This window comes from Marmota monax, unplaced genomic scaffold, assembly GCF_021218885.2.
Source record: "Marmota monax isolate L192 unplaced genomic scaffold, Marmota_monax_Labrador192_F-V1.1 WCK01_AAM20220418_F8-fsc00006, whole genome shotgun sequence".
Classification (NCBI taxonomy): domain Eukaryota; kingdom Metazoa; phylum Chordata; class Mammalia; order Rodentia; family Sciuridae; genus Marmota; species Marmota monax.
Genome location: NW_026693712.1, coordinates 9040256 through 9066281, shown reverse-complemented (window position 1 = coordinate 9066281; position 26026 = coordinate 9040256). Strand labels below are relative to the sequence as shown.

Here is a 26026-nt window from a genome sequence, read left to right as displayed (position 1 = left end):
CTTATTGCTTTGCTAGCAAAGGAGAAACACAGGGGAATCCTGTCCCAAAGGCTGTGATTCTGCCCATCCACAGGAACAGAACTTTTATAGAAGTGATTCAGAGAAAATGAGATTAGGGAGGAGAGATCAGGAAGGAGAGGATCAGGGAAAAGAAGATCGGGGAGGAAAAGTTTAAGGAAAAGAAGATTGGGAAAAAGAAAAAAAAAATCTAAGTTTCAAAGCCACAAAGGATATAGTCAAAGCATCGAGTGAACCCCTGTTACAGGCCCACTCTGGTTTTCCCATCTCAGAGAAAGGCTCTGATCACACAGATACCCAAGAGTCTGTCCCAACACTGCCGCTCCTTTACCCTCTTGCTCCAACACATCTTGATGGCAACTTGCCGTCTCACCAACTCTAGGAAGGCTCCACTGCCCTCCCCTGAATGCCTTAACTGCTCTTCCCATATCTACTCATACACCCCCTGGCACTCCCACTGGGCCTTCACACAGGCCATAGCAAAATCCATTTTGCCTCTTGTCTCTTTTGGGCTTATGCTGTCACTGGCATCCAGTCACTCAGGCTGAAAAGAAGGAGCCCAAATGTGGCTGATCCCTTAATATGGAATCTACCTTCTGCAGACTTCTACATTCCCCGATTCCCGGTTCAGGTTCACCCTCTTGCCTCTGCTAAGCCTTGCCTTGCCTCTTCTTTCAACTGTACCTTTTGTCTCAGTCGCTTTGAATCGGTCCCTCCCTAGGCCCAGGATTCTTGTCCCCCAGCCTTCCTTATACTATAATCTAGGCTTCCTCCCAATCATCACTTCCTCAGAGAACACTTTCCAGTCCTCTAAGAAAAGAGAGATGGGGCTGGAGTTGTAGCTCAGCGGTAGAACCCTCGCCTCACATGTGTGAGGCACCGGGTTTGAATCTCAGCACCACATAAAAATAAGTAAATAAAACAAAGGTCCAGGGGCTGGGGCTGTGGCCCAGTGGTACAGCGCTTGCCTAGCATGCATGAGGCACTGGGTTCGATCCTTGGCACCACATAAAAATAAAATAAAGATATTGTGTCCACCTAAAACTAAAAAATAAACATTAAAAAAATAATAATAAAAAATAAAGGTCCATCAACAACTAAAACAATAAATAAATAATAAAAAAAGAAAAGATAGATCCCTCCTTCCTGTTAAATGCTTCGATAATAATAGTGAACACACATATACATATGCGTGTGTGCAGGAGATCTTCTAAGTACTTCTACTTAGAACTCATTTATCCCTCCATGCCAGTATTTCCAGCTACTTTTGAGGTTGAGGCAAGTTCAAGCCCAGCTTGGGAAACTTAGTGAGACCTCATCACAAAAGAAAAATTAAAAAGATTAGGAGTGTAACTCAGTAGTAGAACATTTGCCTACCATGCCCAAGGCCCTGGGTTCAATCCCCAGGACCTCAAGAACAAAATGGTAAAAAAGAAAAGAGAGAGGGAGAAAAGAAAAAAAAAAAATCTCATTTACCACCCACCCCATAATAACCCTAGGAGATGGAAATTATAATCATCTCCATTTCACAAATAAAGAAAGAGGCACAGAGGGGCTGGGATTGTGGCTCAGCGGTAGAGCGCTCTCCTAGGACGTGTGAGGCCCTGGGTTTGATCTTCAGTACCACATAAAAATGAAATAAAGATATTGTGTCCAACTACAACTAAAAGATAATAAATATTTTTTTTAAAAAGAGACCCAGAGAAGTTATGTAATTTTCCCAAGGTCATTTAGTTAATAAGAGGCAAAGCCAGAATTTGAACCCAGGCTGTGTGACTTCAGTGTAGCTTTCAAACACCGTACTACATAAGAAAATGCCATCCTTTTCCTGTCTGTGTTTAGCAGCTGTTTGTAACAGTGAATTATGTGACTATTTGTTTAGCATGTCTTCTCCATTCAACTGTGAGTTCTGTAGGAGTAAAGACAATTTATCTCCAAAAGTAGGTACTCAGTAGACAGTCACTCCATGGTGAATGTAGATTATTCTCCCTCTTCTTGCCCACCACCTCTAATCAGTCACCTGGTCCTGTCTGTTTCTTTCTTCCCCTAGGCAGTGGTCCCTAACCCTTGGAAGTCTGGATGTCTGCTTATCTGGTTCCTGAACTTGGGTGGAAAGTGTTATATGTTGTACATATCCAACATTTCTAGAGCAAAGGCTGGGTAATTCAAGCTGTCATCAGATTCTCAAGGGGTCCATAAAGTTTAGAACCATTGTCTTAAATATTCCCTAGCCCAGCTTATCCTCTTCCTGCCAACTCTCCTCAACAACCTGACATCTAGTTTTGCTCTCCAAAAATCCACCCTCCATGCATTGGTCATGGTGAGGGGGTGTTGTAAATCTGTCTACTTCTGCATCCTTAGATGTCCTAACTGGGATTCCTCTCCTCCCTACTGTACAGCCCAGCAGCACAGGGTTGTTTGGGATTCCTAGACTATACCTAGGCTGTTTCTCATGTCCTAATTCAAGCTGTGTCCCCTGCCTGGTGTGTCAGTCTCTCCTCAGCACCTAAAAATTCCTGTCAGCAAGGTGCATGCCTGTAATCCCAGCGACTCCCTGGGAGAGGGTTCCTGGCGAGCCTCAGCAATTAAATGAGGCCCTAAGCAATTTAGTGAGACCATGTATCAAAATAAAAAAATAAAGAAGGCTGGGGATGTAGCCCAGTGGTAAAGTGTCTCTGGCTTCATCCTCAGTACCAAAAAAATAAAAATAAAAAAGTAAACTCCTACTGTCTTTGAGCCTTAGTTTAGATGTTTCTGTGGGATTAAGTGCCCCTCCTTCGTCCTCCCCTGGGGTGCGCCTGTCCCGACTGCACACACCAGGCATTGAACTGTATAGCTGCTTGGTAACTGTCTTTAGCCCCGTGAGCTATAATGGCAACCACCACATCTTATTCATCTTTTTATGCCCCCACCTAGCCAGATGCTAGCCCAAAGTATGGGGCTCAGCAAGGATTTGTTCAATCAGTGAATGACTGAATGAATAAACCAATGACAACTCATGCCAAGTTTATGGGTCCTTAAAAAAATGTGTGAAGTGAATGAGTAGATAACTGGAAGCTCGGGTGCAGCCAGAGATGTAGATTAGGGAATTCAGAGAGGAGTCAAACCTGTCGCAGGCTCTAGAGAATTACCATGGAGGGCAAATCTCTTCAAGAAGCAGCCTAAAGGATTAAGAGGGTCACTCCTACAATGGCCGGCCCTGGGGGTATGTCCATGACCTGACACGCCCCCTCACCAATGGGAGGGCTTGTTGCCCGGGAAGTCTCCGCCCCCTGGCCTGCCGGAGCGGGACCCGTCACTGCAGGGAGTGAGACTACACTTCCCGGCTCGCCGCGCGGTGGGGACGAACGAGGAGCCGGAAGTGGGACGCGCGAGGTCTAAGGGCAAGAGGGAAGTGGCGGGCGGGGATCGTGGGGGCGGGGCGTGCAGGTGAGCCGCTGGCCCGGGTCGCGGGCATGGCTGAAGCCAGGAAGCGGCAGGAGCTGCTTCCCCTGATCTACCAGCATCTGGTGCAGGCCGGATACGTGCGCGCGGCGCGGGCAGTGAAGGAGCAGAGCAGCCAGGTGAGCTTTCGAGGCCGCGTGCGAGATCTAGAGCAGCAGTCCGCGCCTCCTCCCCGGGAGACCTGGTGGACGGCGGGTCCCTGCAGGGCTCGGGGTCGAGGGCCAGGGGTGGGAGAGAGGTAGCCTCTGTCTCCCCTCTGCGACTTCCAACCCACTCGGGCCTCAGTTTCCCCATCTGGGCAGTGGGCGGGCCAGGACGTGTGATCCCACGCTCAGGACTTTGTAATTCCCGCGCCCTTTCCCTCCACCCCCTTTCTGGTAGCGGCGGTTTTAAGTTTCCCGAGTCTTGGGCCACGTGGCTCGGCGCGGCCCCCCCTAGGGCGCGGTGGTTGGTGCCGGTCTCGGAAAGGATTGCGATCAGCCCCGTGTTAAGCACCAAGAGGAGGGAGTCCTTACCTCTTGTTCTAGAACTCAGGCCCTTGGCCATCCTGGGTACTGATCACTGACGGACAACTTTGGATCACCAACTCCTGGTGCAGTCATTTCTCACTTCATTCATTGGGCAATTTAATCTTGTGCTCAGAAGATAGAGTGGTGAACACGTTTCCCCGACCTCCTGGAGCTTGCAGTCTGGCACAGGAGACCAATCAAAGAATCACAAAAGTAACTGCACTTAACACTAGGTAGTAAGAATAAGAGATACCGTGCTAAAACCGGGATTGCAGAGTGCCTTGTTAGGAATATCCAGGACTGCTTCCCTGAGGAAGTGGCAGTTAACTTGAGCTGAAGGAAGAGAGGTGGGTATTCCAGGCAAAGGAGCAAATGCCCTGTGTGTGTGGCAGGGAGGGTAGGAATTTGCAGATGCCTTGGCCTCTGGAAAATCAGCTGTGGCCTGTGTATGAAATCCTGTCTCCAGGGGATGGGGGGGTAGATTGGCTGGAGCTGTTCATAGACACTTTGGTCTTCACCTGAAGAGTAAATTGTTGGAGAATTTTAAACTGATGAGAGGGATATTGACCTGATGGGTCAACATCACTTTGGTTACAGTAAAATCTCTGGTCCTAATGCTTGCTTGCTGGACCTCCTGGAGGGACCAAAGGGTGATGGGCCTAAGACATTATTTGTGATTTTCCCAACCCTCCCTGGACCTCATTTGCCCTTCTTACTCTGGTTATATTACTTACCAGATAAGAGAAGCAAGATACAGTACCATCTTCATTGGAGTATGTGCCTAAGCAAAAGTATCCAGCCCTTATGAAACATATGTTCTAGCAGGAACAGATAGTGACAAAGACAAAACAGACGCTTATGGTGTAGTGTATCCAGCTGATGGTAGGTGCTGGCTATCACAACGAGGCAGCCAAGGGGCATAAGAAATGTCAGGGTTCCACTGTAAGTCGCACAATCAGGAAAACCTCATTGAGAAGGTGGCACTTGGGGCAGACAACTAAAGAAAAGGAAGGAGTGAACAATGTAGTTAGCAGGGGAAAGAGAGCACTCTCCCAGTAGGCAAAGCTCTACTGGGGGCTGTTTACCTGACACTTGAGGGCAGTGAGGAAGCTACTGTGCCTAGAGCTAGGAGGCAGGGGGAGCAGAGTGAGGCTGATCCTTGAATATCAGGGTTACCAGCTCGCTGTGCTGTGCCAGCACCTGTTGTCCCCTTCATACCTGATACCTTCCTAGATGGTGAGTTTTATTATCCCCATGTTAAAGAAGGATTCTGAAATTTGAAGAAATAGCGTATCCAGCTAACTGAAGAGTTCTGCCCGACTCAGGTGTGCCTCTTGGCCACTCTGTTCAGATTGCTGATACTCTGTGTCCTTGTCTCATTGCTTGTTCACCCTCCTTGGAACACATGACAGTTTGGGTTCTTGACATTCACAGAGAAAGCAGACCCTCTGGCCTTTGTTCCAAGGGTTTAGATTCTACCTGCTTCCCTCTTCTTCTTCCAGAACCCAGTACCACATGGGCTCAGTCTCTTCCCAGCAGACTAGTGGGCTACACTCATGCCCAGTGGATGCCTAAGTTTCTGGGCTGTGGTTTGTGCTTTGGGAGTTGACTGGCTAGGCCTTTGAAGGCCTTCTAAAAGGTCAGGGGCAGGAAAAACCCTGTCTTGTGGCATCTAAAAGTGGCTAGTACCAGGGAGGCTGAATAAATGCTAGCTTGGAATAGTTTAGCTTTAGCCTCACAAAGGTGCCTCTTACCATCACATTGTATCAAAAAGGTTTCCCACTGGAATTACGTGCACTTCTCATCTCTGGAAGATTGGCAAGGCCAAACAGACATTTGTCCTAGGGCAAAGGACAAATGTCTGAATCACCTGTCTATGTAAGCCCTAAGGTCAAGGAGAAGATATTTCAGCCCAGGGAGAATCCTTACTGTGTCAGGGGATAATTGTGGGTCTCTTTTTTCTTCTCTGTAGAAAAAATTCCCGGTTCAGCCTTTCACCCTTCTGGACATCTATACACACTGGCAACTGTAAGTTTTGTGGAGCTAAAGGTTTAAATAGGGATACCTCCAAGCTATCATTTGGGAATAAACAAGGTTATTAATCTTGTCTAAGACAGCTCACTGTGGACACTGTTAATTGCTCCCAGGAAGCCAGATCATATCACATGTGTGGGTATCTGGCCACTAGTGGGGTGGGCATTAAGTAAGAGCTTTAATCTGTTAAGAACAAGATGTCTCACAAGTTTGTTATCCACTTGATCAACAAAGTTTTTTTGTTTGTTTGTTTGTTGTTTTTTATTTTTTTGGTACTGGGGATTGAATCCATTGACACTTAACCACATCCCCAGCCTTTATTTTTATTTGTTTATTTATTTATTTAGAGGAGTGTCTCACTAAGTTGTTCAGGGCCTCTCTAAGTTGCTGAGGCTGGCCTGGAATTTACAAGCCTTCTGCCTCAGCCTCCTAAGCTGCTGGGATTACAGGCATGCACCACTGTGTACAGGTCAACAAACATGTATTGCGCCAGGCACAATGACTCGTACCTGTAAGTTCAACAACAGGAGTCTGAGGCCAGAGGATCGTAAGTTAGAGGCCAGCCTCAGCAACTTAGCGAGACCATGTCTCAAAATGAAATAAAAGGGGCTGGGGATATAGCTCAGTGGTAGAGCACCCCTGGGTTTAATCTCCAGTACTCAGCAGCTCAGGAGACTGAGATAAGAGGATCATGAGTTCAAAGCCAGCCTCAGCAACTTTGAAAGGACTTAAGTAACTCAGGAAGACCCTATCTCAAAACACAATAAGAAAAAGGGCTAGGGAAGAGGCCAGTGGTTAAGCACCCCTGGATTCAATCCCTGGTACAAAAAAAAAAATGAGTGGAGGAGGGGATGGTTGTGTTCTGTCCCTGCACTGGCCTGACCATGGCTGACTGGGGAGAGGGGTGCTATGACAGTCCCATGAGGAATGACAGGAGTATTAGGAGAGAACTGAGGAACCATTGTCTGCACATCTTTGAGGACAAAGGGAGTGGGTATAGTGGTCCCACATGTATACCTGTGCGGGAAGAAGATAGGTTTCATTTCTGAAGACAAACACTTGAATATCCGGGAAGTCCAAAAATTAAGTGATAGAGAGACTAGTGAGCTTCCTATCCTCAGAGGTGTGTGAGCAAAGGCAGGAATGGTCTGAGAGAAATCCCAGCCTCCCAGGAAGAGCTAAGGTCATTGAAAACCCTGCCTGCCCTCAGGTCTTGGTTCCCCTCTGCTGCTAAATTGAGCTCAGAGCTCAGGACACACCCCATACTTCCTCACCCTGTTTGTCTTAGCCAGGTGTGTGGGTGTTGCTGATAGGACTTCCTTCCCTAGAACACCACATCAGTGAGCAGCTGTAAGCCCTTCCCTGTCCTGGGCCCCTCTATGGGTGAGGAGTACTACTAAGACTCCTGCCCTTTAGGCAAACTAGCCCAATGATTCCCTGCAAATTCCAAACCCATCCACCAGCCATTTGGCCTTGAGCAAGTTTCTGCCCTCCCTGAGTCTGTCTTCATGTGTAAAATGAAAACGTAATTATCTCATTGCAATTTGAGGATTAAATCCAATAGTCCTTAGTAAAGTGCTAAAGCTGACAACTGGAGGGGTCCCCGCCTGCCTTGGTGCTTATTGGACACCCACTATAAGCCAGGCACTGTTGATGTAATAGGGAACAAACCAGAGAAACTCCTTAGTGTTTCAGAACTCACGTTCTGTTGGGAGGAGAGAGGCAGAACAAGTGGATAAATGTAGTCAATGAAGCCTCTTAGCAGGAGATTCCTGACAAGTGCTCCCCCTGGGAAAAAAGGGACCTGTGCCACACATCTCGAACTGGCAGAGCAGTGTCCACCCCAGCTGGAAGACATGGGGCATAGGTAGACTCCCTGGAGGTGGGAACGTGGGTCAAAAGAGGTGATAACCTGAAAGTTCAGGAGACTCAGGCATCTGGGTGCTTCTTCTGTCAGTGCCCCCAACTTACTCCTCGACCTGGACAAGTCACTTAGTGTGCAAGGCACTGAGGGGACTCTAGTGAGCTGCCAGTCTTCCCACACCCCCAGCCCTTTCTGTGTAGTTGAGGGGGTCAGGCCAGAAGCAAGTAAAATCATGGAAGATAGAGAAAGGTACTCAGAAGGAAAGGAAATAGGATGACAGGGCAGAGAATGCCTCAGGGGAGGGGACATCAGTGCAGGCTGCTCTGAGGAGGCTGGATTAGAGCTCAGGTAGGAGGGACAAGGACCCTGGTTCAAGAAGAGGTAACAGCTCGTGCATTAAGTGCTTGCAGTGCAGGAGTGCTGCTAGTTCTGCAAAGTGCCTACATGGGACAGCACCTGTCACTGACAGTTAGCTGCTCCTGTTCTGTGACATTACTGATCATTCATGGTTATTTTCAAGACTGACTGAGAACTGGAAAGGCACTTTACAAAAGGAGTGAAAAGGCAGAATACAGATTGTATCTACGCTGTGTTCTCATCATTGTTTAAACCCTGTACACATTTCCTTTGAGGGCTAGGAGGATGTGGTAAGGACTCTCTTCCCAAATCTTATGGAGGTGTGCTGTCATCCAGTTGGTATAGCCAATCATCCCTGTCCTGCAGGACTTCGGAGCTTGGCCGGAAGCGGAAGGCAGAGAAAGATGCAGCCCTGCAAGCCAAGAAGACCCGAGTGTCAGACCCTGTCAGTAGTTCAGAGAGCTCGGAAGAGGAGGAGGATGAGGCAGAAGCTGAAACTGTCAAAGCCAGTAAGAGCCCTGCGTGTGGGGTGCTGCTAGGGGACTTGGGCCTCTCAGTCGGGTCCCCATCCCTGGTGCCGGTGGGGGTCCAGCTGGGGGCCTGTACCATAGGGAAAGGCCAGTGGGATAGCAGATTGCTCCGGGGTGAAGCCTTCCTCCAGTTTCTCCCCTAGTGTGAGCCCTGGGAAGACAGAACCTTTTAGTGGGGAGATTGGGAAGCCATCACAGATCTGTTTGAGCCTTTTAGCTGTGCCAAATGTTGTGTCCCCAATCTTGGGGATCCAAGGGTAAACCCAAAAACCCAGGTGGGTCCGTGCAGCACATAGTCCTTCAGAGGGACCCAGGAAGCTGATTTTTACAAGCTCTGAAGTGATTCTGATGGGGTGGAAAGAAGACCACATTTTCAGAAGCGCTGCTGGAAATGCTTTAGAAGGCTGCTAACAGACCCCTCTACTCTGTGTGGCCCTGGGCGCTGCTTCAGGAGTGCTTGTCCCCCCTCATTTTGGCAGTGTGCACATTGGTGCTAAGGGCTGTGCCAGGCAATGATTTCCGAGCATAGAGTGATCTGTGAAGGTCGCTGTTGCCCTTCTCACTTCAAGCCTCCCTGTGCTTTCTTAGCAGCAGCCATAACCTGTCTCCTAGGCATTGTGTTACCTTTTTTTTGCTTACATAAAAGACAGTTCCTTAATTTTTTTTTCAGTTTCTTGACTTTTTAAATATAATTTTTGATTGTAAAAGAAATGCAAGATTCATTATAAAGTATTCATTATATTCTTCAGGAGGCTGAGGTAGGAGGATCACAAGTTCAGGGCTAGCCTGGGTAAGACCCTGTCTCAGAATTTATAAAAAAAAAAATGGACTGGGGATATATAGCTCAATAGTAGAGTACTTGCCTGGCAACCCTCAGTACAGAGGAGGAGGGGTATAATATTGCGAAGGTTCTTTGAAAAAGAAAAGGAAAAAAAATCACTCATATTCTTGCTACCTATAATTCAGCAAATTATTCTTTCATTTATTTTTCCTGAGCCTACTTTGAAAGATGTTTGAGATCACACTGGATATATATTTTATGTCTTGCTTAATCTTCTTAAATTATAAATGCAAAACAAGTTCACTTTGAACTAGACAAACTATATAGAAGAAAACTGGAAGGTTTCCTGTTCTCCTCCCCTGCTTCCTTTCATTCCTTGCATGTGTCTATTGGTGGGTGGCCTGTAAAACTTCCTGTCTTGCATGCAAGGTCAAACAAATATCCATCCTTACATGCATATGTGCACACCTATACACCAAACAGAAATGGTCAAATTTCAAAGTGACTGGTTATGCAATTTTTGTGTGTGTGCTGGGGATTGAACCCTGGGGCGCTTAACCACTAAGCCACATCCCCAGCCCTTTTTTATGTATTTTATTTAGAGACAAGAGTCTCTCTAAATTGCTGAAGCTAACTTTGAACTTGCAATCTTCCTGCTTCAGCCTCCCGAGCTGCTGGGATTACAGGCATGTGCCACAGTGCCTGGCTTGGCTGTGCAATTTTTAAAGCTGTGATAATGGAATTGTAATTATACTTTTTAAAAGAGTCCTCATTGAGGAAAATAAGTTGAAGTATTTGTGGGCAACATGACAGAATGTCTGGCATTTTCTTCAAAACAAGGCATGATGGGGAAGAGCGGATGAGACAAAAGATGAAATAAGATTGGCTACAAGCTGATAATGGTTGGAGCTGGGTGGTTCAGTATCCTTCCCCTGTACTTATGAATATGTTTAAAATGTTCCATCATTACAGAAAGGAGAGAGATGGTACTAAGTGCCAGAAAAAGAATTAGATCATGCATTCATTCATCTCAGTAACATTCTTTTTAATAACTTAGAAATCTTTTCCTGTCTGAGATCTGAGGAGGCTATACCTTTGTTCAAAGCACTAAGAATCTATAAATCTCAACATCTGACTGGGCCTATGTCTCATGGTTCAGCCACTTCTCCATTAAAAAGACATTTGAATTCCAAGTAGCTTTCCCTATGGACCCAGGGCTGACCGTCTGTCTATTGTGCCTTTTTTCTTTTCCTGGATGTGTGGTGAGGGGCTGCAGGGAAGCTGGGGTGGAACCCCAGGGCCTCGAGAATGCTAGGTAAGTGCCCCCTGACAAAACTGCATTCCCAGCCCCCACTGCTGCTTCATGCAGGCGACTTTCAGGCCTGTAGTATGGTGGCCTGTGTGAATGTTACCCACCAGAGTTGTGCAGTGCTTGTAGTAGTGGGTGGCAGGGACATGAGCCAGTCTTTTCCTTCTGGGGCCTTGCTGTTTCGTGCCACAGGGGAGCTGGGAGAGCCTCAGGATGTGGATACAGAGCTTCCATGTTCCTTGATAGACATGGCTAATGGATCGTAGCTCTTTCCCACTTTTGAAGTCAGCGTCAACTTCTCGCAGCAGCCCCAGGCAGTCAATAGCAACTGAGTTGTTAGTTGAGATGAAACCCGCCTCCCATTGTTCGAGGGGAGGCCCATCTGGCTCATCCAGCGGTGTGGTGTTTGTGTCTTGCAGCCCCTAGACTTGCATCTACCAATGTCTCTGCTGTGGGGGCGCATTTGCCATCAAGCATGAAAGAGAAGGCCAAGGTGAGTGGACCGCTTTCCACACTGTGCCTGTGGGAGTTGAAGTGTCCAATAGGGAACAGTCCCCTATGTCTAAAAGTTGAGGTTAAATCAGAAACTGCTTAGAAAGTCAGATATCATTTTCTGATAACCCATAAAGTGCGGTTATAGACCTATAAAGGGTTATGTTCCTGAAATTGGAACAGTAGCAACAATATGTAAAAGTAATTGTGAAATGATTATAACATTTGTACCAAACCGATGTTTACCACTTGACAAGGAACCCTTGTGGCCCCAGGATTGTACTGCAATTCTTTCAGTGCCCCGGGGAAGGCAATTTCAGCCCAACTGCAGGAAAGAAGAAGTAAAGGCCATGGGTAGGGGACAGTTTGCTTGAACTTGCGCACTTCAGAAGTGGCAGTGGTAGGTTTAGTAGCAGGTGGGCTACGCTCACACATCCTGCCTCCCATACCAGGTGTTCCTGACCTTCTTGTTCTCTGTAGGCAAAGACAAAGAAAGCGGGCAAGACTGTGAACTCTGTGCCACATCCTCCCTCGGCAAAGGCAGTGGTCCATCTCCTCTCTGGAAAGTCACCCAAGAAGTCAACAGAGCCCTCAGCAAATACCACCTTGGTCTCAGAAACAGAGGAGGAGAGCAGTGTCCCAGGCCACAGAGCCGCTGCCAAGCCTGGTGAGAATCCCCACCTCTAGTAGCCCAGCACCAGGTTTGGGCTGGGAGACCAGCCTGGGCACTGCTTTGTTAAAGCTCTGAGACATTTGGAATTCAAAGGTTTGTCTCCATAATAGCAAGCGTAGATTAGCTGGAGGATGTCACTGTCACTTTCTGTAAACATCCAAGCAACCTGGGTGGTGGTCAGAGCATTTTTTGTTTTATCACTCTGGTGGATTGGAGACTCAACAGAAAGGCCTGGGTTTGACTGTTTCTTAAGCAAAGTGGGTATTTGCCCTTCCTGCCTCTGAGGGCATCGTGGTGAAGGGAGATGCACGAACTCTCAGGTGCTGGTGCATGTTTGTGGGGTCCTGTTCTGGCCCTTACCATAGCTGTGCAGGAAAACAGTTAATGATGGTTCCCATTTCAGAAGAGGAGAGATTTTTGTGCAGATGAGGAACTAATCAGTGCTTAGCAGCCAGCATGGGGGCAGTGCGGGGGAGGGTCAGGCGAGTAGACAGATGATGTTCATCTCTATGTTCCTCCCTCAGGGACAGTGTCAGCCGGTCCAGCTGACAGCTCCAGTGAGGACACCTCCAGCTCCAGCGATGAGACAGATATGGAGGTAATTGCTACTCATCCACAGGAGTCACCCTCTCCAAGCCTCTGACCTTCCCAGGGGCCTGACTGGGACTTCAAATACCAATGGGCCCAGATCAGTGCAACAACTGGGCCAGGACCTGGCAAGGCTTTTTGGTGCATGGGGATTACAGGGATCCCAGTATTGATCACAGCTCAGGGGTCAGGTAACTAGGGTGAGGGAAGGAGATGGGGTGAGCTTCCTGAGAGATGTGGCCTTGGAGCACAGTGGAAGGGAGGGGGGCATATTCCAAACAGGAAGAAAGGTAGGACCAAGGCCCCTGGGCAGGAGTGTCGCTGTCATGTGTGGCCATGGGTGAGGCTGCTGAGAGTATTCCAGACCACTGGTGAATGCCCACCTAGGGCAGGACTCTGTGGCCTTGTCTCTTCTCTGAACTTTGACCTGGGAGAAGTCCTCAGAGGTCATTCCCTATATACTAAGTGTCAGGCCTTGGGAACACCTGGTGAGCCTGCCTCCATCAGGAAAGAGAAGGTTCCCAGATGTTTAGGCATAATGGGATCCATCAGTTACTTGAAGGGGAAGTGGAGAGTCATGAGGGCAGAAGCAGGAACCTGACCCTGATGAATAAACATGGGCAGGAGGGCAGCACATGCAGAGATGGAGGCAGAGAAAGCTCATGCTTTAAAGAATGTTGACCTGCAGCTTTGTGAGTGGGGGCCAGAATGTTACAAGATGCGGTCACTCACAGGTTGGCAGGCCAGATCCACTATGCGACCTGGAAGACCACCATGGGAGTTTGGGTTTTATTGCAGGGACTATGAGAGTCCATTGCAGTGTTTTGGGAACAGAGGTTAAGGTGGCCTGAGTTATGTCTGCTCTCACAGCAAGACAGCCAAGGGTTCCAGGTGGGCCCTTTGTATAGACAAGCTGGGGAGCTGTTGGAATAACAATAGCTGAGGATGCTAATGACTGGGATCAAGGTGTCTAGTTTGAAAGCTGTTTTAGAGGGAGGACCAGCAGGAGTTAGGGGGATTGAGGCCACTCCCATCAGCCCCAGGCCTGACCCCAACTTCCATCCTCTCCAGGCCCTAGATGTAGTCAGCTATAAGGATGCTCCTGGTCCCATCACCCCAGGCTGGTCAAGGGAAAGGGGACTGCTACTGCTGGCAAACCAGTGCTGAGGCAGGCAGCCTAAGTGGTCCAGGACCAGTGCAGAACTCAGTGGCAGTGAGGCAGAGTTTGAGACTGAGGACATGAATGACCCAGGGTCAGGTGGGGTCTTACAGAGCATAGTGGGGGCACTCCTGTAATCCCAGCAGCTTGGGAGGCAGACTGAGGATCATAAGTTCAAGGTCAGCCTTGGCAACTTAGTGAGATCCTAAACAACTCAGCAAGACCCTGTCTCTAAATAAAATATTTTTAAAAGGGCTGGGGATGTGGCTCAGTGGTTAAGGTTCCTGGATTCAATCCCCAAAAAAATTTATATCAGAATTTTAGAAATTAGAATTTTTAAGCTCACAGAAGGAATGTGCCCCAGCTGTAAGCCAGTGGCAAGACTAGCATTCAGATCCTGGCCCTCAGCAAGACCCTGTTATCAGCAACATTAGATTAAGGGGCTGACAAAGATCAGCTCTCCTGAGAGGCTGGCTGCCCCTCTCCAAGCTGGACCCTACGCATGCCATGTGCAGGACAAGCGTGGTGCTTGAGAGTTTGCCCTGGTTGGACACCAACCAGGAAAGACCCCTCCAGATGGGATTCCATCCAAGGCCTTTGTATTGACCTTGAGTGATTTGTATCTATCTGAAAAATGGGAGTAAAGATAATATCTGCCTGGAGGAGCTGTTTGAAATTCAAATGAAGCACCTTCTGCACCTAAGGGGAAATGAAATGGTTATTATGTATTTCCTCAGCCTCTGAGCTTTGGCATCACCAGAGGATTCTGTGTGTTCCAGGTGGAAACCTCTGGAAAACCAGCCCAGGTCAAAGTCTCACCTGCTGCCCCCAAGGAGTCTCCAGCAAAAAGGGCGGCCCCAAGGCCTGGGAAGATGGGGGATGTGACACTCCAGGTCAGAGAAAGTGCCCTGACTCCAGCCCAGGGGGCCAAGAAGCCAAAAGAGGAGTTGGAGAGCAGCGAGGAGTCATCTGAGAGTGATGAAGAGGTCCCTGCAGGGATACACAACCAGGTGAGGCCCTGATGCCCATGGCCCCCAGTTTCTGGCAGAGCCACCGGGTGATGAGTGCCTCTGCCAGAGAAGACCTATGTGGAGCTGGGGAGAGGGAAGAGAGCAGTGTGTTTGAGTTGATGATCAGGACAGCTGGGTAGCAGGCTTCAGCACCTGTGGACATTGCCCTTCTGGCCCATGCAGCACCCTAGAATAGCTAGTTCCCGGAGAGTGGGTCCTACATCCTAATTCTGCCAGTGACCACACCACTTGCCTCAGTTTCCCTGTCTGGAAATGGGCTGTTGTCCTCAATTTAGCTAGTCCTGCTAAGAACTTTTTTTTTTTTTTAATATTTATAGACTAGTTGGACACAATATCTTTATTTTATTCATATATTTTTATGTGGTGCTGAGGATCGAACCCAGGGTCTCACATGTGCAAGGCTCTACCGCTGAGCCATAACCCCAGTCCAAGAACGGTCTTGAGACCTTTTCAATTACCTTGTCCGCTGGCTCAGGTCAGCCCAGACTCTGAGTAGACAAATACCATGTTAGCTAACGGAATCCAGGTACCTTCCTCTGCTGCTGGGACCTTTCCCCTAAGGAATGGCCAGATCTGCAGCCCCCAAGGCTCTGGACACATCCCAGGGGCAAGGTAGAGGGTTTGCAAAGCCCTTGGAATCAGAGCAAGAGGAAGACAGGAGAGCAAGTTATGTTAGATGCTAGGGAATATGAAAGGAGGCTGAAGCTAAGAGACTGCCTTGCAGGCAAAACCCTGGGTTCAGTCCCCAACTCTGAAAAGAAAGGAAAGTAAGGCAGGGTACATAGAAATGACAAAATCAAATTAAGTGGCTCCCAGGAAGAGAGATCTGAGTCAAGGCCTAGCTTGAAGAAGGACATCTTCAGGAAGGAAGGTCATTCTAGGCAGGAAGCAGAGCCTGTGCCCAGGCCTCCAGGTGGGATTAGGAGTAGGAAGAGACCGGTCTGAGTGTGCCTGCTGCTGCTCCCCAGCTCAGGGCCCTTCCCCTGTGCCCAAAGACTAGTGAGGACCACATGGCTGTCCACTTTTCAGAAGGAGCCCAGGTGTGTCTTTTTTACAGAAACTACATTCTCCTTGTTGGTTCAAAAAATTGAAAGGAAGTGATCCAAACAAAGGCCACCTGGAATAACTGGTTCTTAGAAGATCGGAGCCACCTATTTTCAGGGGTGTGGGGGGGTGACCCAGGGCTGCGTGGCCTGGACATTTTAGGGGGAGACAGAAAAGCCACCAGGCAACACAGAGCCAGAGAGCAGAGAGAAGAGCAAAGGAAGAGGAGCCACGGGTGGGGAGGCAGGCTGGGGGTCTCAGCAACCCTGGGGCCTCTGGGCTTTGGCCTAAAGGCATCGCCAGAGGATCTTTAGAAGAGGGAGAGTCACCTGCCTCATCTCGTTCACTAGGTAAAGGCCACTGAGAAAACCCTCCAGGCTAGAGCTGCCCCAGCCTCTGCCAAGGGGATCCCCGGGAAAGGGGCCACTACGGTACCCCCAGGGAAGGCAGGGCCTGTTGCTACCCAGACTAAGGTGGGGAAACCGAAGGAGGAGTCGGAGAGCAGTAGTGAGGAGGAGTCTGAAAGCGAGGAGGACAACCCAGCCGCCACTGCCCTGCTTCAGGTACAGCCGAGGAGGGACACCTGGCAATATGGGCTCTCCCGAAGGTCTCCAGGGACTTATTCTCCTACCCTGTGCTGGGCTCCAGCCACTTACCTTCTTGCCCTGTGGTGTCACTGGCCTGTCAGTTCTTCCGTGTACACACCCACACCCTGACTGTCCCCACCACTGTCTCACTGCAGGCAAAGCCCTCAGAGAAGAGTCCTCAGGTCAGGGCTGTCTCAACCCCTGCCAAGGAGTCTCCCAGGAAAGGGGCCCCTCCAGTGCCTCCTGGGAAAACAGGGCCTGCTGCCATCCAGGCTTCGGCAGGGAAGCCAGAGGAGGACTCGGACAGCAGCAGTGAGGACTCGGACAGTGAGAGGGCACCAGTAGCCATGACCCTAACCGTGAACCCTACTCAGGTGAGGCTGAAGGACACCCTGCTTAGGAAGGTCTCCTGTGGACTGGTGCATCCCCCTCAGAGCACCTTTCCCTGATCTTGTCCTTTGCCACTCCCAGGCAAAGTCCCTGGGGAAAAATCTCCAGATGAAACCTGCCTCGACTGTGGTTCAGGGACCTCTAGGGAAGGGCATAAGCCCGGTAGTCCCTGCAGCCCAGGTGAAGGAGGTGGAGAAGGCTTCGGAGAGCAGCAGTGAGGAGTCGGACAGTGAGGAGGAAGCCCCACCAGCCACCTTGGCCCAGGTGAGGTCCTTCTGCCAGGCCCTTCCATTCTCAGTGTGGGAGCCTGCATGGCCTGCCATCCCCTGTCCCCTCTGCTGCGACTCTGCTTGCTGTCTCAGTCTTTGTCTTTGCATACGTCACCCCTTGGGCTCCCTCTCCTGATCCCGTGTGTCTCACTCAGGCCAAGCTCTCTGGGAAAACCGCCCAGGTCAGACCTGCCTCGGGTTCTGCCAAGGGACACTTGGGGAAAGTAGCTGCCCCAGCGCCCCCACAGAAGGCAGGGCCTGGGGTCAGCCAGGTCAAGGCTGAAAGGTCCAAGGAAGACTCCGAGAGCAGCGAGACATCTTCTGACAGTGAGGAAGAGGCATCGGCAGCTGGGACTCCAGCCCAGGTGAGGCTGGGTGCTGAGGCAGCTATTCATCCTGACTGGAGCGCCCTGACCTCCAGCCCTGCAAGTCGGCATATGGGTTCTGGCTGTTGGGGGAACAGCAATGGGGCTGTACCTCAGAATCCAGGAACCTTCTCTAATTTATCTTTATTATCATTGTCCCCACAGGCAAAACCAGCTTTGAAAACTCCTCAAACTAAGGCTTCCCCCAAGAAAGGCACTCCCATTACCCCTGCATCTTCCAAGATCCCCCCAGTGCACGTGGGCACCCCAGCTCCCTGGAAAGCAGGAACCATGACTTCTTCCTCATCCCCAGCTGTGGCCTGGAGTACCCAGAAGCCAGAGGAGGATTCCTCTTCGAGCAGTGAAGAGGAGTCAGAGGAGGAGCGGGGGGAGTCTGCTTGTGCAGCAGCTGTGGCACAGGTGAGACCCGTGTAGGCTTGCCAGCTCAGGGCTGGCCCCGTGGTGCTCTCTGGGCTCCTGCGAGACCCCTCTTCCTTCCTTCATTCCAGGTGAAGTCTGTGGGGAAAGGCCTCCAAGCGAGAGCTGCCTTGGTACCCACCAAAGGGCCCTCCGGGCAAGGAACTGCCCCAGCGCCCCCTCGGAAGACAGGGCCTTCAGTTTCCCAGGTTAGAGCTCAGGATTCTGAAGACTCTGAGAGCAGTGAGGAAGAGTCCGACAGTGAGGAGGAGGCTGCCACTCCAGCACCGGTGAGGCCTAGGAGGAGCCAGTGGCACCACCCGCGCTAGGCCCAGGCCAGGTCTGAGGGTGGGCTTGCCTGGGGCCACTCTTGCTCGCTTCTCGCAATAGCCCCAGGATGGCCTCCACCAGTTCTGCTCCCCACCAGGCTCTCTATAGCTTCTCTGCCCAGCAGAACTCCAGGGTCTCTGTGGCCCTGTGAGCTCCCGTAGGTTCCAGTGCTTTCCACATGCTTTGTCGAGTACCCACCCTGCCAGGAGCGCTCCTGGGCTGGGGTTGCTGAGGCCCTGGCCCTCATAGAAGTCCCCCCCACCAGCAGGGTGTGGATATACATAGGCATGCATCCTTCCAGCAGGGTGAGGCAAGGTTACAGTAGAGGATGTGTGCCTGGACTAGCAGAGTAAGGAAGTCAGATCCGGGGGTTTTCAGAAATGGCATCTAAGCCAGGGGCTAGAAGTCGCCCTTGAAGTGTCGGGTAGAGGATTCCAGACAGAGAAAGCAGCCCGTTCAAAGACCAGATGGGGGGTGCCGCGCAGCAGAATAACCGGGGGGGTGACGAGGAACTTGTGTAGATTGATACAGCAGGAGTGGGAGCCTTTTATTGCAGGACAGGAGCAGTATTTATACATTCCACACAGCTTATCTAATTAGCATAAACTAGATACATCAGTCAACCAATAAGGAATCTCCACACTTAATGGCTCGCTTTTGTTACTTCTCAAACCACTCCCTCTGGCATTTTGCCAGGCACCATCCAGACTTGTTTACGAACTCTAACATTCCCCTGGCAAAATGCCAGGTGTTATTTTTGACTTGTTTACAGACTCTAAGGGGGGGGGGTTAGGGGAGCACACCTGGCTTGGGTACTGCACATCTGTCTGGTGGCAGGGGTAGATGGCAAGGGTTTGGAGCCACACTGCCTGGTTCAAGTTCCAGCTCCTGTCCTAGCACGTGTTTAGTCTGTGGGGGCTCTCATTGGACTACTGTGTGTTGCCACCAGCCCTCCCAGGTGGGTGAGAGGGGGTGGATCTCACCTGCTGCACCCAGCAGAGCGCCTGCATCTGGCAAGTTCTCACCTGGGTTATGTGCAGGTGGCCAGGCTGATGTGCAACAGAATTCAGAGTGGCCTCCCTGCCCTGAAGAGTGGGGAGCAGTAAAGAGTCCCTACCCCCTCTACACCCTCACTTTTATTATTTTTCATTGTCGCTCTTGGTGTTTTTCAATAATCACTCAGATATTAGTCATTTCTTCTTTCTCTGTACCAGATACATTTATTTAATCTTTTTGTCCCCTGCTTACTGTTGACTTATGGCACCCAAGGTCCCGGGATTCCTCCACCATGGTTTCAGGCTCTGCAGGGGCCCCTTCCAGGGCCAGCAGGCTCCTCCCCTTCCTCCTAGATGCAGACACATTGCAGATCCAGTGCCTCCGGGTTTTATTGTGCAGATCACTTAAGTGTTTGTCTTCCCATTTGAGCCTCCCACCTGTACCATGAGGTGGGCGTTTTATTTTTATTCTTTGAACCATGGGTTATTTAGAAGTGGGTTGTTGAATTTCCAAATATCTGGGATTACCCAGGTTTCTTTCTGTTGTTGATTTCTAATTTGATCGCACTGTGGTTGGAGAACAGATTTTGTATGATTTCAGTCCTTTTTTTATGTGTTGAGACTTGTCGGGTCAGGGTGGCCCTTGCAGCTTCTGTCCTTTTTCTCATGTCTGTGTAAAAGCAAGACTCTCCTAGGTGACAGGAGCTCTGTGCTGGTGAGCTCTCAGCCTGAGGAGCTGGCACGCTCTCACCTGGGTTATGTGCAGGTAGCCTTCTCCTTTCTGAAGTCCTGACTCTTCATTCCACTTACTTTCATGCACCTGAGGGACACTGGGGTAGGGTATCTTCTGACACTGACCAGACGACATCTCTGAATGAGCCAGGGCTTTGAGATGCTGACAATGCCAGGCCTACTGCTATACTTCTGGCAAGGATCTCTGGAAATATCCTTTATCAAACTCTCTGTAAGATCTGCATTTGCCGGAGACCCAGACAGACATTTTGGAAATGGTTTCTGCCTTGTTCTATTATCCTCAGTACCTGGCTCCCTCCTCATAGATTAATGTGGCTGCTCAAGCTCCGTTTATTACTTCGGCATTCCAGCCAGCAGGGAGGCAGAGAAATGTTACCTACCCTTTATGGCCCTCAACTTTTACCTAACTGAAAGGGAACCTAGAAGGCACCTTGGTTCTAGATAGGCTTATGCTTAGTTCCCACAAAGAAAAATGCTTACGGTAATGAATTTGAGTGTTTCGCATGTGCCAGGCACTGTGTCAAACAAACAGGATTTCCTACTTAATCTCACAATAACCCTATAGGTGGGGTTATTTTCCTCATTTTACAGAAGAGGAAATTGGGGCCCAGTGAGATCAAATGCTTTCACATTCACACAGCTATTAAATGAAGGAACCCAAATCCGAGCTCAGGATCTGACTACAGAATCCACATTCTGCCTGCGCATGTCACCTGCTCCTGTAACTTTCTCTTTTCCTTCCAGGTGAAGGCCTTGGGGAACACCATTCAGGCCAAAGCCAGCCCAGCTCCCATTAGAGCGTCTTCAGCCAAAGCCACGTCAGCCCCCGGAAAAGTGCTTACTGCAGTTGCTCCAGCCAAACAGGGGTCCCCGGCCAAGGCAAGTGGGGCCAAAAGCCACAAGAAGTGTCAGGAGTTAGGGCAGAAAGGACAACCAAGCAGTGGCCCCAGCCTGGACAAGGCCCTGCCTGGGCAGGGGTGACCTTGGGAGTCATACCATGGGGGAGTTTAGTCTGAAAGGAGCTATGCTGTTCCCCTGTGTCTCCAGTACCATAATCTCCTCCCAATTCAGGGGAAGCCATCAGTGAGAACCCCCCAGAATAGCACCGTCACAATGAAGGGCCAGGCATCTGTGGCCACCACGGGAAAGGCAGTGGCCGGAGCAGCCCAGACCCAGAAGGGGTCTGTTGGCAGGGCAGAGGAGGAGGACTCAGAGAGCAGCGAGGAGGAGTCAGACAGTGAAGAGGAGGAGGTGGCACCAGCACAGGTGGGCCAGGGTGCTGGGTGGGGAGCACCCCTGTGCTTCACTGTCTGTGCCAAGAGCCACAGGCATGCTCCAAGCCCAGCCCCTACAAGGGCCATGGCCCCTCTTTGCCCATCCACCTCCTCGTCTTCACACGTTCCCCGTCTCTCTGCCCTCGCTCGCTCTCTCACTGCAGGCGAAGCCCTTGGAAAATAAACTCCAGGTCAGGAATGCCTCAGGCCCTGCCAAGGGTTCCCCCATGAAAGGGGCTCCTCCAGCTCCCCCTAAGTCTGCATCCGCCCAGGCCCCACTGGGGAAGCAGGAGGATGATTCAGATAGCAGCAGCAAGGAGTCCGATAGTGAGGGGGAGACACCAGCAGCTGTGACCCCGGCTCAGGTAAGACCTGCAGGCCTCCAAGGCACCGCCATCCACTCCTCAGTTGGAACTCAAGTTCAGGGCCAGGTGGGGAAAGAAGAGCACAGTAAGGCTCTGGCTCTAGGGTCCCTTCCTTTACTGCTATCCTCCATGTCCCTTAGATGTCATCTGCTGTAAATCCCTCAAACCAAGGTCTCCCCAATGAAGGGTGTCCGAGGCTCGAGCAGATATCTGTGCAAGTTCAGTTGAGCAGCTCCTTTTAAGGCACAGAGGTTTGGACTGTGGTGCAGGGATCATGAGGTCTGGCGGGGTAAAGGAAGTCATATCCTAGGCCTCAGAGGCAGGTGCGTCTCCCAAGGGAAGTCCCAGCTAGCTTAGTGTGGAGCCTTGGTCCTGGGGAGTTGGGAGAGAGGAAATGAGAAATGACCTTTTATCAGGACAATTTTCTCTGATTATAGAAGGCACCAGGACTAGCTATGTCCTACAGAAACTTAGGGTGACAGATTCTAGTTAGGGCTCAGGCACGATATGGAAGTGGTTGACACTGGCCTGACAGAAGTGATAAACGATGGCAACTGACGCTGAGCCTTGGGAATAGGAGAGACCATAGGTATGTAGCAAAATTAGAGCCAACTGGAGGGACGGCCCTATTATAAAACTACCAGTTGTGACCTTGTAGAAATGTACCCTCATTATGGCCAAATCTTCCTTTTCTTGAAGGAAGCCAGAAATCACTCCTGGCCAAGTTTCATCTCTTAGATTTCCATTTTCTTCATAAGTAAAACAAACATCAAGAACTGTGTTAGATGCTCCTAAGTTTGACCTCTGCCTTTGTGAATGGAAGGCATTGGCCCTCACCTCAAGGAGCCTGTAGTATGTAGGGCGAGACAGGTGACTGGATCATGGAAGAATGTTCTGGTAGTGCTTTTATCTTCTGGAGTGAGGAAAACAGGTCTGTGAGAGGCCAGAGGCAAGTATGGTTGAACTGAGCTAGAAGGAAGACCAGACATGCCCAGGCACAGGTGGAGATGTGAACTTCACAAAGCAGTGTGTGCAGCCGATGGACCCAAGGGCAGGTGGTCAGTAAAGGCACTGTCTCACAGACAGCATCCTTCCTGTTGCTTGCCACTGGTAACATATATGTAGGGTCTAGATCCCAGGCGAAGACATGGATCCCAGTCATATACTGACCTGTGCAGCTTTTTGATTCATAAGTTTTTGGTGAGTTGCTGTGTCAGTCATGGTGTCCCAGGCTGCAGGAGAAAACCCAGTTCAGAAGGGCTTTAGCACTGGGGGACCGGTTCTTCAGCTTCCCTGATGACCCACTAGCCTCTTGGTCATAGCAGGGCTGTAGCAGCTCCTGAAGAGCTGCAAACATTCCTAGCAGACCCCTTCTCAGGTCTCCTTTTCCAGATTTCCGGCTGGAGGTGCCCAAGCCCTCACCCTGATCATTGATGAGGGGCCTGTAGTTCCCATGAGTGGCTAGGAGGAGGGCCACCCTCCCCAGAGCAGGTGATGAGCACCACCAGAGCAGAGTCAGAATCCGTAAGGAAGATTGATAGGCATCACTGCTGGGGAAGCAGTCAACTGTGTGTGTTGTAGTTGCCCCATTTAAAAATTGGGAAGCTGGAGCCAGAGCTGTTGGTGCATACCCATAATCCTAGCAGTTCCTGAGGCTGAGGCTGGAAAATAACAAATTCAAAGCCAGCCTCAGCACAGTGAGACCCTAGCGACTTAGAGAAACCCTGTCTCTAAATAAAATATTAAAAAGGAGTGGGGAGGTGGGGATGTGGCTCAAGCGGTAGCGCGCTCGCCTGGCATGCGTGCGGCCCAGGTTCGATCCTCAGCACCACATACAAAAAACAAAGATGTTGTGTCCGCTGAAAACTAAAAAATAAATATTAAAAAGTTCTCTCTCTCTCACTCTCTCTTTAAAAAAAAAAAAAAAAAGGAGTGGGGATATGGCACAGTGGTTAAGGACCCCTGGGTTCAATCCCAGGTACCCCCCCAAAAAAAATTGGGAAGCTGGGTGCGGTGGCACATGCCTGTAATTCCAACAAAGGAGGCTAAGGCAGGAGGATGGCAAGTTCCAGGCCAGACTTGGCAACTTAAATGGCAATTCAAAGATGAAAAGGCGTAAGGACAAGGCTCAATGATAAAGCTCCCCTGGGTTCAATCCCCAGTATTGAAAAAGACAAAAATAAGAAAAGTTAAAATTGATAAATGCCTCATACAAATCAGATTCTTTTAGCTCCTCCTGAGGAATCAAGGGCTCAGGCACACCCAATGCTTCTTGTGGCTGAACTGAAGTAATGACAGATAGAGTCTCTATCCTGGTAGGGAGCACGGAACTGCCCTCTGGCCTGACTGCAGGGCCCGTTCAGCCAGCCCCTCATGCCTGGCCTGGCCGGGAGGGATGGCGGCCAGCAGGCCACTTTTAGCTGGGGGTGTTAGAATCACATATGAGCTGTTCTGAGACCACTGACCTGCAACCTCGCCCCAGGCTACAGGCCACCAACACCACAGCCCCCAGGTTTTAGCTGTGACTAAGTCATACACACCTTTCAAGTTCAGAGTCAGGTCTGGAAGAAAGTAAGTAGATGGAGATATGTGTCCAGTGGCTGTGGGGCATGCCTGGCCAGCAGGTGTCCCCTTTTTGTGTGTATGCAGAATGGAGTTGTGCCATCTTCCCCAGAGAGCCAGAACACAAGAGGGGCATTGTCACTAGCTGTGTTCCCCCTCAGCTCATACCCCTTCCCCATCATGTTCTTGCCTCCTCAGAAGGATGGTACCTCCAAGACTGCCAGAGGCAAGGCCCTGACCTCAGGACCCGCTGAGAATGCAGAGGTGTCCTCAGACAGCAGTGGCGAAGAGCTGCCATCAAGCCAGGTAGGCAGCACCTGGTCCGAAGACACGCCAGGCCCAGCTCAGCAGGGGTGGTGAACTGGGGGTGGGGTGCAGATCTTGCCACAGGGAAAACTTGCCACTTTTAAACACACTTCACAGTTTCCAGAGCTCTCTCTGACACATTCATCTGGACAGTAACCCCATGAGGCAGGCGGCAGAGAAAGTTGAACACATAGGCTTCCAAGCAGGGTAGCGGAGGGTAGAGGCCAGGTCCATACCTACCAGCCCTAGGCCCCAGCAAATGCTTTGACCTTCCTGAGGCTTGGCATTTCAGTTGTAAAATGGGTGGGGTCGGTAACAGTGCCTGTCTCCTCATCTGTACTGATGCAAGTACCTCAAGTCCTTGGCACAATCCTCTGCCTGTGCCAGAATGCCTATGATTGTCAGGAGGGCAGGTGGCATTGCCCCATTTGACACTTCAGGAATGGAGGCCCTGAGAGTTGAAGCAATTTCCCCAGATTCTCAGGAAGAGGCTGAGAAGGGCACAAACACTGGCTCCTGGCCCCTGTATGTTCTTGTCCTGGCTTGGGACCTGAGCTTCTCTGCAGGGCTCATCAGAATTCCATGGCCTCGCCCAAGACCCCAACCTGAGCAACTGTGGCACCTTAGCATGCTCTGCTGCACCCCTGGTGTTCCTTAGACAGAGTCCCCAAGGGAGGGACCAAGCCCATCTTCTCTCTGACTTCAGAGACCAAGGGAGCTTGACTGCTGGGGCCTAAATTTTCATGTGAACCCAGGCCTTTCTAGCAGCCTCACCAGAGCTGCTGGAATCCTGCAGCCCCCACACCAGTGGGCCTGCTTCACCACTGTCCTTCTGTATCAGGTGTCAGTCTGTCACTGAGGTTCTCCTGACGGCTGCTCGCACACCTTCACCAAAACCATGGTGAAAAATTAATGTTATTGGTCCCTCCCTGTGTGCCAGGGACTGTACTGAAACCCATTTTGAGTTATTCTGTTTAATCCCACAAGAACTCTGAGGGAAGGTCCTTTTGTTATTTGTATTTTAAGGAGGGGGATGAGGCTCAGAGTTGAGCAGCCTGCCCCATCCATTTGAACCCAGGCCGTGCTCCCTGGCCCTGTCCAGACATTTCTCTGGGGCTTGGGCTGTGCCCCTGGCTTGCTGTGGAGCTTTGTGAAGTCTCCTTCTTGAGGGCTCAGAACAGCTGGGAGGGAGGGGCCCCTCTGAATTTCCCTGCGGGGGCTGGCTAACACAATTAAAATGAACATCATGCTTAAACTGAACCATTTAATTGGTACGTTAGTCCTGAAGATTCTGGAGCCCCTGTTTGAAAAGCAGAAGGGAAAATAGTCGGCAGTTTGTGCATTCCCCAGGGAAGATTGGGAAGACAGGCACTTCCTGGGGAAGCTGTGGCCTCCGCCTAGCTGGGGGACTTTAAGCTTCTCAGTCCCTTAATTATGATTACTATCATTATTAAGCATTTATCAAACATTTTGCTATTGGCAGTTTTTGCTGTTTTTCTTATTAGCCCACCAACCTAGCAAGAGCTTGATGTGGGCTGAGCCCCAGGCTCCAATCCCAGTCCCCTGGCTGCACCTCTGCC

The 26026-nt window shown here is 50.3% G+C and overlaps 1 protein-coding gene across 2 annotated transcripts in view; it reads left to right on the top strand.

The window, feature by feature from the left end:
• The first annotated feature begins 3434 nt into the window (after nt 1–3434).
• Tcof1 (treacle ribosome biogenesis factor 1) overlaps nt 3435–26026 on the top strand; it is a 35591-nt gene continuing 12999 nt past the window's right edge. Inside the window, exons 1-17 of one of the 2 annotated variants that reach the window (XM_046460248.2) lie at nt 3435–3581; nt 5944–5999; nt 8593–8735; nt 11266–11339; nt 11819–12005; nt 12536–12609; nt 14538–14768; nt 16184–16396; nt 16576–16794; nt 16892–17074; nt 17235–17444; nt 17610–17864; nt 17954–18151; nt 20684–20818; nt 21011–21205; nt 21378–21578; nt 24339–24446. In XM_046460248.2, the coding sequence (XP_046316204.1) occupies nt 3474–3581; nt 5944–5999; nt 8593–8735; nt 11266–11339; nt 11819–12005; nt 12536–12609; nt 14538–14768; nt 16184–16396; nt 16576–16794; nt 16892–17074; nt 17235–17444; nt 17610–17864; nt 17954–18151; nt 20684–20818; nt 21011–21205; nt 21378–21578; nt 24339–24446 (2790 nt within the window). In that variant the 5' untranslated portion in view covers nt 3435–3473. The remainder of the gene's footprint in view (nt 3582–5943; nt 6000–8592; nt 8736–11265; nt 11340–11818; nt 12006–12535; nt 12610–14537; nt 14769–16183; nt 16397–16575; nt 16795–16891; nt 17075–17234; nt 17445–17609; nt 17865–17953; nt 18152–20683; nt 20819–21010; nt 21206–21377; nt 21579–24338; nt 24447–26026) is intronic. The other variant, XM_046460249.2, reaches the window with a different exon arrangement.